The sequence below is a fragment of the Ptychodera flava genome, chromosome 8, assembly GCF_041260155.1.
Source record: "Ptychodera flava strain L36383 chromosome 8, AS_Pfla_20210202, whole genome shotgun sequence".
Taxonomy (NCBI): Eukaryota; Metazoa; Hemichordata; class Enteropneusta; family Ptychoderidae; genus Ptychodera; species Ptychodera flava.
This window is the reverse complement of record NC_091935.1, coordinates 32,405,174-32,417,211: the sequence shown is the minus strand read 5'-3', so window position 1 is coordinate 32,417,211 and position 12,038 is coordinate 32,405,174. Positions and strand designations below refer to the sequence as shown.

The 12,038-nt window shown below is 37.5% G+C and overlaps 1 protein-coding gene across 1 annotated transcript in view; it reads left to right on the top strand.

Annotated features, from left to right (window-relative positions):
- The window catches only part of LOC139139127 (uncharacterized), a 49,917-nt gene extending 44,993 nt beyond the window's left edge, over window positions 1-4,924 (top strand). Inside the window, exons 11-13 of the mRNA XM_070707927.1 lie at window positions 537-815; window positions 2,062-2,210; window positions 2,985-4,924. Of these exons, the coding sequence (XP_070564028.1) occupies window positions 537-815; window positions 2,062-2,210; window positions 2,985-3,626 (1,070 nt within the window). The 3' untranslated portion in view covers window positions 3,627-4,924. The remainder of the gene's footprint in view (window positions 1-536; window positions 816-2,061; window positions 2,211-2,984) is intronic.
- Window positions 4,925-12,038: the final 7,114 nt, after the last annotated feature.

Below are 12,038 nucleotides of genomic sequence, written 5' to 3'. Positions count from 1 at the left end.
ATTTAGTGTTTGAATTTCTGAGTTATATCACTAATAACAAAAGTTCATTAAATATGCAAATGAGCAGAAAATTGACATGACACTCACAGTATCATCATAATTTCTGAGATTGTCATATTTCAAGGTTACATGAAATTTTGTGCGGTATTTCTTGATATATGTCGACACTGCCATTACCGTCGCCATAGGAAACTATTACATGAAAAAAATGATATTTCATTTCTTCATTACTATGAAAGCCATACTTACCAAAATATTATCAGTTCTTACCATAAGCATAGGGAACCTGTCTACCAAAGCTGACTTGAATTTGTACCTTCGTTTTTGAGTTATTGCGTAAACAAACAGACAGACACACACACACACACACACACACACGGACAGACAGACAGACATCGGTACGACATTAGCTCACGTGTGTGGACACGTCAGCTAAAAATGCATCACCGTCTAAGTAAGACAACGACTATTAATCAAATCACATTTATTTTATGTATATAAGTCTCATTTACAGCCGTATATGTTTTATTTTACAGCAAGGGATGCACCACTCAATGTTTCAGCATTTGAAACTTCTTCTTCATCCTTCAATGTCACATGGGCAAGACCTGACAATGATGAATGTATCAAGAGTTACAATGTCAGGTACACTAGCGACCTGCATCAAGGTGAAACAGAAGTGACTGACCAGTATGCCTACATTGCTAATGTCCCTAGCGGCACTGAATACACAGTTTCACTTTCTGCTAACATTTACAAAGGATACGATAGCACAGACGAAAGTGAACCAAGGTCAACAACAGTTAGACTCCATGGTAAGTGGTTTGACAGTGACTTTGAATAACGAGGAAAAAGATGCAGTTTGATATAAATGTTAGCCCTCTTCCCATTTTTATAGGATGAGGAATGGAAAATTACTCTTCTTTTTAATCAGTATTGATAGTAGGTTTAATATTTTGAAATGAACAATTTAAACAAATAAATAATTGATTATATAGTGTCACTGTTTCTGTATAACTTTTTGCTATAGCAGTTTTACTCACTTATGGTACTGTAGCACGGCCCTTTTCAAGTTCCCGAATCAGAACTATATTCACACCAATGTGGTTACGTTTTCCTTATTTTGCAAACGGACAACACATGCTTTTAATACAAACGCATGTTGATTTATTTTCTGTGGACTACCCCTACAACATCCTTGAACATGTTAAAGACAAAAGCTTATGTATGTATGTATGTATGTATGTATGTATGTATGTATGTATGTATGTATGTATGTATGTACGTACGTACGTACGTACGTACGTACGTACGTACGTGTACGTACGTACGTACGTATGTATGTATGTATGTATGTATGTAAAAACAAATCTGGTCATCGCGCACGTCATTTAAGAACCAGCGCGTCATGATTTTTGTTCATTTTCTGTAGAGAATAATTCTACCCCTTAAAACTGTTTGAGCGTGTGAAGACAAAAGCGACCTCATGCTGCTGTACTCACCGCTCTTCTTATTATTATTAAGATTCTTCGTTGTCCATATGTTTATGAAAGGTGTAGTGGATTAATGATAACTTCTATAGTAGCTCAAAGACTCTAAACTATCGATTTCACTCCGATTAATGTTACTACGTTCGGGCTTAAGGGCTTGAGACCTGGAAGTGACGGGATCACAGGGTTGCGCGGTGAAGCGATCCTTTTCCGTTGCATTTGCTGTTTCCACTCACGTTCGGTAGAAAATGAGATATTCAATACTTGTAAAGAAAAACCTAACCCCTTATATGCTATACTATTGTACTAGTTTCAAACTTTTTTAATAAAAAGTTTCAGCTTTGCCATTAGATAATGACCGATGTCATGTAAGGATATCTCGAGTATGATAAGCCAAAACTACTGATAATACATATACACAATTACCGTCTAGAGGGTTTCCTTTTTAATAAGTTAAGTAATTTCTATTCCCAAAGACTTATATCACATTCTACAATTAACAACGACATATTTAATGTGAATCCTACAAATTGATGTCGTGTTGGAATTAAATTTCTCATTGTTTTCGCAGATGGGAACGGGGCTATCATAGTGACCTCAGTATTGGTTCCTTTGATGATATTGTGTTTCTGCACTTTGTATTACTGTCGTAAGCACCGAGTTTTTATTTATGAGCATTGCTTCAAGTCAATTAGGAGGCAGGATTTCAGAGAACACATGGTGAGAAAAAGCTATATTGTATGGTTAGTGCATGACAGAAACACTGTAAAAAACGACTGACAGATACCTTTTATTTCAAATGGAATAAATGCCAATGGACCTTTTGGGTATACTGTGTCCTTGTTGTCATACTATACATTTGTCAGGCTACTGCCTCTTTTACTTCCCATGTAAACAGCTTAAACTAATAATGTATTACTTGGGGTTTGGCGGGATATCCAAATTGATACTCTAAGGTGATGTACAGGGTTGATAAAGAAGAATTTTATTATTAGTTTTTACTAGGAATAACTTGGATAATTAAGTTAGCAGGGCCAAACCCTCTCTAAACTGCTCTCAGCAGAAGAACTAACTTATCATTGTTATTGCAAAAACCATGCTTAGTTTCTTTTTTCGGGAGGTCTCCACTAATTTAGTTTCAGCTTGACTCAGATAAGTTTCAGAAGCATTTTCTTTAATTGGATTCCGGATGTGTTTAACATATAGTTTGCAATATTTGTTCACTAAGAAAACAGTTTGTATCACAACCAGCAATGAATATCGTAACATAATTTCAACTGCTGGGCAGCTCCATCAAACAGAGAAACATTATAGTTATGTTCAAGTGTATTACTCCTTCAAATTTACAGACGTGTCTCTTATATTTGATTTGGTGCGGAATACTTGCACTGAACAAACAGTGTTAATATGTGATAATATGACCATCATATTTAATGTTTTTTTCTTATGGAGTGTATCTAGAAGTTAAGGGTATCTTTCTTATTTTCTCTTTAGGATGGTGTGCTCAATGACAGACCTGTTGCCCCCTCCTATGACGAATCGTTCCAGTATGACACACTAAACGGCACATTAACATCAACCTCAACATACCACATCAATGCTAGCATATCTGTAGCTAGCGTAACAGAGTCTCCCCCTTCAACTGATACCAATGGTAAAACCCATAACTTTGATCACTCTTCTGCGAATATCATAAAAGGGGCGTCAGAAAATGTTCCCTTACCATCATTGGAAGATATCCTGATATCACCACCAACTCCTGATGACAACTCAAGCACTACAGATATAGAACTGATAGAAGGAAACTTTCTAGATCGCACTAGTGAAAATTTAAGATCACCAAATGACAGTTCAAATGGAGTGAATACCTATGCAACACTTAGATTTGTGAGTGCTGGTGGTTGTGATGTTGGTGCGGATACACAACAAGCCAGTAGCAGTTCAGATGAGACTCGCAGCATGTCTCAACAGATGTGTGGTGAAGCTGAGGAGAGTGAAAGATTACAACATATGCCAGCGGGAAGTGACAACAGTGGTGTTCAATATGAAGATGGAAACATTACTTCTCTTCAAGATATCATTTTAATGGAAGACAGAGTAGGAATGATTGATACATTCGAAATAATTTTAGCGTGATTCCTCATCTCAAAGAATCCATTGGTGTAAATTCCTGCAAGTTTGATACCAACCAATCGCCAAAAGTCAAAGATGAGGGGAATGAGTCTTTAAACAGTGAGGTCGAAATAAACCCAATTCAGTGTATCGGCCCACTAATGGGCTTAGATGTTGAAAACCTACTTGGTGTACAAGACTTCTCTTCCGGTAGTTGGGAAAATGATAATCCGACTTTTGAACCTGATCAGCCCAACGATGTTGGTAATGGCAAATCAAATACAGCGTCTAACAAAGGAACGGATATTTCTGATTATGTTCAATCTCAGTTGCATAAAAAGCTTGCAATGGATTCAAACCAGAATGACAGTTATTTTCCAACCAGAGCGATCAACAATAATAATCCACCCAATGACAATATAATTGATCTTCATTCTATCCTAGACATTCCTAAAGAAGGTAATACATCTGAAGAAAAGCAGATGGGAGCTCAAAGAATTGAGACATCAACTGACCTAACCGTACCGAATTTGAAGGAATCTCTGGATATTGATCCACAGGACAGTGACAACATGGTTAACATGGGAGCTCCTACCTGTTGTCAACCAAACCAAACATCAAATTTAGACTATGTTGCCCAAAGAGAAACAACCAACTTGAGTTCCACAGAGTCAAACTATGGTGATCATGTACAACAAGGAATTAAAATTTCTTAAACTTCTGTACAATCCCATAGTGTTCCCTTGCTATTAACAAAGTATAAACATTGTAATATTCCGCGATAGGGCAGCGAAAACAACATTCCTCTCTCCGACGAGAAAACACTTTTGGGGGCTATGTGTCTAACCATGAAACTTGTCCTACAGAAAAGGTATTCTGTTGCTCATTTGTATGACAAGCACTTGTTAATTCGGATAACTCTTGTACAAACAGCTCTTGTAGAATATGAATGATATTCGGACAAATGACTCTTTCACATCACCATGACTTTTTGCGTACCTTCGAGGAAAATTAGTGCGGCAAGGATAATTAAGTAATCATCAAAATAGTCACTTCTATAAAATCCATGTTGCATGAATATGCTTCACAGTCTTACTGAAAGTTGTAGAATAGTATTTATCAATGTAATGTTGCTTACGAATTGAAACACCCAGCACATAGTAAGTCAACACCTAGTCTTTTGGTAATTTAATAGAGTAACGTTAGAGAAATCATATGTTGACCCTGTAACATAGTCAACCAAGCGCTTTGCTTGAAAATTTTCTGAAATTATTCACTATATGTATTATTCTTGTCCGTAATTAAAGATAGCATGGATGTGTATTTATTGCCCTGGTCGCAGTGTCTACAAGACAACTACTGCCTTTAATCTTCACCAACGCGGAGATTAAAATGGCGATTCCCTGTTCAGAAGAAAGTAAACCTTTCGAGGCTGAATTTCTCTCAGGAGTACCTCACTTTCCCCCGCGTTCTACGTTTGTACCATTTTCCTTTTTTAAGTCGGTTACTGTGACCAGCTCTTTTGGGTTGGAAATGGTGGCCGACTGGTTTTCTGTGAGGCCTAGCAGCTAGGCGATGTTGCCGTGAGTGTGTGGGTTCGAATCCCGTTTGGGTTATAGTAAAAAAAAAAACATATTTCTTCAACAAAGCTACCAAAGACTTAGTGTGAAACTATTGATTCTTTAGAAAACTAGAGACCAAATTTATTGTACATTTTTACATTTGGACAACAACTTTACTCCGGTTTTCACTGAGAGACTTACGTTGAAAAGAATACTATTATTAATTATATTACCATGCCCTGTCCATTGCGTTTTAATTGGTCGAGCTAGACCACCTGACTGCCCACAAATACACAGTAATGGTTTGTTCTCATGCCGTGAATATGAATAATATCGTAAATACAGTAACTTTACGGCTAAAACGGAAATTGTGATTTGTACAAAGATCATAATCAACCACAAAATAAAATGGAGCATTTGATTAGATGCTTTTTTCAAAAAATCTCCGGATTTGCAAAATTTTTGCAGCGCGCACGACTCATTGACAGGTTCTGGGGCCGCGTTGTCGTTCGCACGGGAAATTTTCGTAAATTTTGACGGTTATTTTGGGTTTGTTGATAATACAATTGAATTAACGGACGACGCGCTGACTATTAATGTTTATTTATGGGCGCGGGCGAGAGGAAAGCCAAATTAACGGGCTCGGCAAGCCTTGCCCATTAAGTTTTGGCTTTCTCTCGCCCTTGCCCATAAATAAACGTTAATGGTCAGCGCGTCGTCCGTTATTTCTATATTAAGTGATAGGTTTGATCTATGAAGAAAATACTGTCTCTGCTGAAGCAAAGAAAACCACAGTTTAGAGAAACAGCCGCAATGGTTCACTCCGGCCATTCTTGATCCTATCCATGTCGAAATTATCATCTCGTAAATGCTACCTTATCCAAATTCCCAAGTGATTGGTTGCTGTAAAGAAAGAGAGTTATACTTACAATATCTCATGCAAAACAATAGTACTATCGTGATATTTTCAGAAAAAAATACTAATTCTTCTATTATTTGGCATTCTATTAACGATATTCTGTCTTATAATAATTCTCGTTCACAAAGTCCTTGCAATCTGTAAGAGGGTGAGAAGCCAACTTATCATAAGAATGTTACCAAGGTTTTTACTGCTCATTAAACAGCTTTCTGGCTTTCTGGTTTTTCACTGAGAAGCGGTGTCAATATCTTACGGGAAAAATCAATTTGTTTAGCTCTTTAGGTGTACATTCCACTATTTTGTCGGTTACGTACGGTGCACTTAAGGGATCCGATTTTGATCTTCATTAACGGGAAACTATTATCTTTGCCGATGTCCATACTTTTCGTGTCTCCGGAGTGTTAACAATAGCATGATAATGAACACCAAAAACGAATTATATCATTGTTGCCTCTCGTCCAGAACTGTTTCGCTTAGTAATTTGGCTTTTTACGTGAAGTCCCAAAATGGATTTGAAGTCACCGACCCTACGTACGGGTCTTTGCAGGGCTGTGGTGAGCGGGGCGATTAGCTGTAGCTCAACACACAGCATCGTACGCAGGGCTAGTCGACCCCAAGTGAAAATGTGTTCGCGATCAAATCTTCCTATATTTTTTTCAGAATTTTCGACAAAATCATTGCTTCTTAAATCTTTTGTAAAATATAAAATTCTAAAATAAAAATGCGATGTGCCATGTCTCCAGATTTCTAAAACATCGTTCGTTGACCGTTCGACGGAATACTCATTTCGCAAACTTGTGACGCAGTTGAAATTCAATACTGACCGCCAAATAATCTTAATGAGACGAGATCATTCTAGACCCCGGTTCTAGACATCCTCCAAATTATCCAACCATTCGCGTTAGAGTTCAGCTCGCTTAGAGTATCATAACATTCTTCGGCCTTCGTTTAGATCGACCCTAATCTCTCCCATTTAGGAAATAAATACACAAGCTACCTCGACAAAACTTCGTGCACCATCCAGGACCAAACGCACTACAAATCTGTCTTGACGTCATCATCTCCTTACATGGTAATCGGCATACCGTATTTTTAGCAAAGGAGACACAGAATACGTCGGAGTATTCAGTTTCAAAACGTATTACATTGTGTGATGTTGTCAAAAAAGGTAATGTTACTGCAGTGGTATAAATTACAAAACACAAAAGTTCAAATCAGTTTATTTTGGACTGGCTTTACCCAACATTTCATATTGTTTCTTATGCCAGATTTGACCACGTACTTACTGGCGACCCCTTTACATGCAAATTTGTGTCAAATGGTGTGTCTCTGGAAAAACAAACGTACGATTTCTATATGAAGGAGGCGAAATTTGCCCTCAAAACTCGAAACCACCCCTTTATGGGGTGTACCTAGGTATTTTGAACGAGCTTCTCGAATCTGCAGCTCTATTTCGAAATGATGGTCTGGTTTTCTCAGCTCAAGGATAAGTGTTCTCCATCGCTGTGGGCATTACTATTCTCAACTGGGGGTACAGTTTCCAGTCGTAATGTTTTTCATTGTGTCCGGGATATAAAACCTTTCCTTTTCAAACTTTCACTTTGATTAACACTAGTCCACATCTTGTCAGTGATTAAACATGTTTCAAGTTTAAATGTTAAATTCTGGTCTCGAGCCCTCCTGTTCGACCAAACTGAAATTACCCTCCCACTTTGGCTCGTCCAGTGGGTGTAGCAAGGGTCGTGCCATCTCTTAGGAAACGGAGGGTGCATTAATTGTTGCATTTCGATGCACATTTTGATTGTATTCAGAAGATTTGTGGCAAAAACTCAGATAGAGAAGCATTTATATTCACATCTCACTTATTCATGACTGGCTGAGAGCAGCACTTCCATTAAGTTAGCATCATTACGCCATTTATTATGCCAAGAAAGATGAAGCCAAGACCATTTTGCCCTCCCTGGTCTCAGCCAGAAATGGTTATACCTTACAGAGTTTTTTCCCACGGAATGAAAACAAATGTACTTGGGCTGAGGCCCAAGTACAATAATAATAATAATATAATGATAATAATAAGTATTCATCCCTGAAGGACGGAAATTCCCTCTTTGATCAACGTACTTCTTTCCTTGACAATGTGGTGCAGTCTTCGTTCTTCAACATGTAATAGCTCTCGACACCTGTACTTCAACCAACTTAAAACATCCTTTCCTAGAGTATTTAATTAACTACTGAACCTAGCTTCACAAACAACTCATCGTTAGATCCAACAGGCAGTTGTACTCCTACTGATCCTTTGATAGAGTAAATAATTTACTACTGAATGTAGCTTTACAAGTATCTCATACAGTTTCACAGTTGTACTCCACTTAACGCTATTCGTTAGGTCAAACAATCATGTTTTTAACTTGGTACTTTCCGGTTGAAACCATCGTTTTCTCGCTAGAAATCCATTTTAGGTCAACCGACTTCCTTGTTCTTGCTTATCGGTTAATGTGATCGTTACATCTAGGATCTACTGTTCGAAGAGAATCAGGATCGCAATTCACAGGGGTTGTAAGTTGAATGAAATCTCCTGATAGAATGATTCGCTAGTCACCACCGACAGCGTCCGGGGGACTCATAGATTTGGTCATGTCTGGGTGCGTGCGTGCGTGCGTCCATCCGTCCGTTCACGAAGATATCTCAGAGATGCCTGAAGCGATTTTTATTCAAACTTAATACAAGGATTACTCCTTGTGTCATACATATGCACGTCAAATTAATTTGTGATCCGATCCAAAAAAATAGCCATGTGACGGCAATTTTATCGAAAAAGCGGGAACTATGTCATTGACAATGACTTTTTGAAAAAGAACTCTTTCTGTAGAGCAACTGCACTAAATGTCATTACACTTTGTAAATATGTTTGTTGCACAGATCTCTGATAGCACACAATGAAATATGTCAGTATTGCATCAGTTAATTGCTAATTTGCATATTTGATGAATTTTTGTAATTGGGTTGATATGTCCAGAAACACTGCAGCAAAATTTGATGAAACTTGTTACAGATCTTTAGAGACTGTCTCATAATGGTGTACAAAGACAATTAGCAGTGTCATGCGAAATAATTGCTAATTTGCATATTTAATGAACTTTCCTAATTGATGGCCTATCTCCAGAACCACTGTCTCAAAGTTGATGAAACATGGTACAGATGTTGATCTATCAGTACTGTAATACCATGTGAAGACATTAAGCAGTATCATGTCAATTAATTGCTAATTTGCATATTCGATAAACTTTCATAATTGGTATGATATGTCTAGAAATACTGCATCAAATTTGATGAAATGTGGCACAGATGTTGATCTTTTGGTGATGCAATAGTGTGCATAGATATGTAGAAGATTCGTGTTAATTAACTGCTGATTTTCATATTTGATGAATGTTTGTAATTAGGCTAATATGTCGAAAAACGTTTCATCAAATTTCATGAAACTTGGTACAGATGTTGAGCTCACATTGCTTTAACATTGAACAAAGACTCTATGCAGTGTCATGTTAGTTAATTGTTGATCTTCATATTTACTGAACTTTCCTAATTAGAGTGATAATTCCAGAAACACCCCATCAATAAAATTTGTGAAACTTTGTACAGATATTAATCTCACAGTGCTGTAATACAATCCATTGACACTTTGAGGTATCGGGTATGAAATGTGGCACACGTGATAATCTGTCAGAGTCATAATAGAATGCAAAAATGTTTGGCAACATCCAGTTGATTTATTTTTAGTTGACTTATTTAATGACCTTTGTAATTAGGGTGCCAGCCCTAATTGTTTTAACGTTTTCACCACCATGGATCTCATCTTTAACCACAGACCTAATTAATGAACAGGACTCTATTCTCTCCAATGACTTGTTATCAAAGTACCCATTTAACAAATGGGGACTGTGTCATCAACGATGGCTTGTTGAGTATAACTGTTACAGGATGGCCTGGGTGCATTGTACTGAAGCCGAGTTACCAACTTGAGGATCATAATAAATTATTCCAAGCCTGTGATTACATTTGTCTCCACATGCAGTTACTCCTTCAAACACTTACATGTTCGCTATCATACAATAAAAAACTCAATCTACGCAATGGATACATCGCTTAACTGCTCCAGACAGCCTTTGGTACGAATCTGTCCACCAGCAAAATTACCTACACTTGGCGAAATAAGAATCATTTCTTCGTAGCCAGAGTATAAAGGAATGATTCAGAAAAAAAAACTCGCAAAGAATCTTCTGCGCCTCAAGAAATATTCTCGTGAACGGTAAGTGCTCCTTGACAGTTTTCCAATTTCATATGACTAATTGTGCTAAGTACATAACATAGATGTAAACTGCTGAGTTTGGAACAATCGCAAATAAAATATTTTTATGTACAATTTCACGGTAGTGAACACAACATAAGCTCGATTTAATACGTATTTGCGTATTTGTACCATGTTAACTGACTGTTCGGCTATGCGACCGATAAGGTCATATCTAATAAACATGGCTATCAATTGCATTGCTTGCGCTTTCTTTCTTCTTCTATACTGGAATTTATCCTTTTACGTCATACTGAATTTATTGTTACTTTCGAGAGGGTTGAAATTTGCTTATATAATAAAATTCAAATAACATGTATCAGTAACTGTCAGGGGGACGTTAAATGTTAACTGGACTAGTAATGGTTCAACCTGATTACTATTTTGGTATATGGTCTTCCTGGAAGCAAGGTTCACGAGATACAATCACCTTGTATCAAGCTCGTCCTTTTCGCTGGTTTTGATGGTAATATGAGGGTAATTTGTATTATTGCAACTTTCAGCAATAGGAAACCTAACATGTTTGATCAATTTGAACAATTAAAAGATCATATTCTCTCAAATTAGTTCCATTCGTTTTCTCCAGAAATTTTCGGGATTTGGATCTTTCATTGATATTTGATATATAACACTACTTGCGACGACTTACAAATGATAGGTAAAGAGGTTGCGCGAAGAGACAGCACGGTAATGCAAATATTGTCACTGGCCAACAGGGTCTGTAACCAATATCTTCCAGATGTGGAAGAGAATCAGCCAATGTTTACTCAGGAGGACACATGAAGTACTCGCAGATGTTTTATGTATGGGTTGTGTTACATATGTTTGTAACCAGTCTTTCAATGAACAGTAACTCTTCACTACTACAAACGCCTTGTCGGATGACCAATGCTGATTAATTATAAGTTTCACTTCTAACCAAGAATTACAGAAGTGCGGCAGGGTGATAAATATGCACAAACGTGCGCCACATCATGCAGCGCAGCAGATCATGGAAAGAAAAGTGTTTCAGAACAGGTTCTTTAATGTTGAATGAGATTGGAGTCCGTTCACCAGCAGATGAGCATTTTACACTTTTTACAGAAACAAGAGAACAATGCTAGACGTTAGTCTACGGTTATCTTATCGAAAACAATAGAGAGGGTTCTAGACAATGTAAGCCTTGTCCTGACTAGATACGATGATCGCAAACGTGCTTCATGTAGGCCTTATTTATAGCTCTATGGATATGATGCTGAGTACAAATGCCTTGACTCGTCACATCGGAAATGGTGTATTGTTTGATACACACTCAGCGCGTGCACTCACATATGCGCACAAAGACAAACCGGGGCCAGTCCGTTTTGTCACTGCACTCGCAACCGTCTTCATATTTATATGTGCAATGCAATTGCTATAAAGTACTTTCTAATGACATAGAGTAGAACTAATGCACTTTATTTCGATTTCCTCCCTACAATGTATGAAGTGCATTGATTGGCTGGTACTTCTTGTATAGTTAGCTACATATACCTAGGACTGATATTGCTCAAATGTGGATGGATGAGCGGATGTTTAGTCTGTTATGGGTTGTTCGTTATTTTGTTTATCTTCATTTCTCAACTATT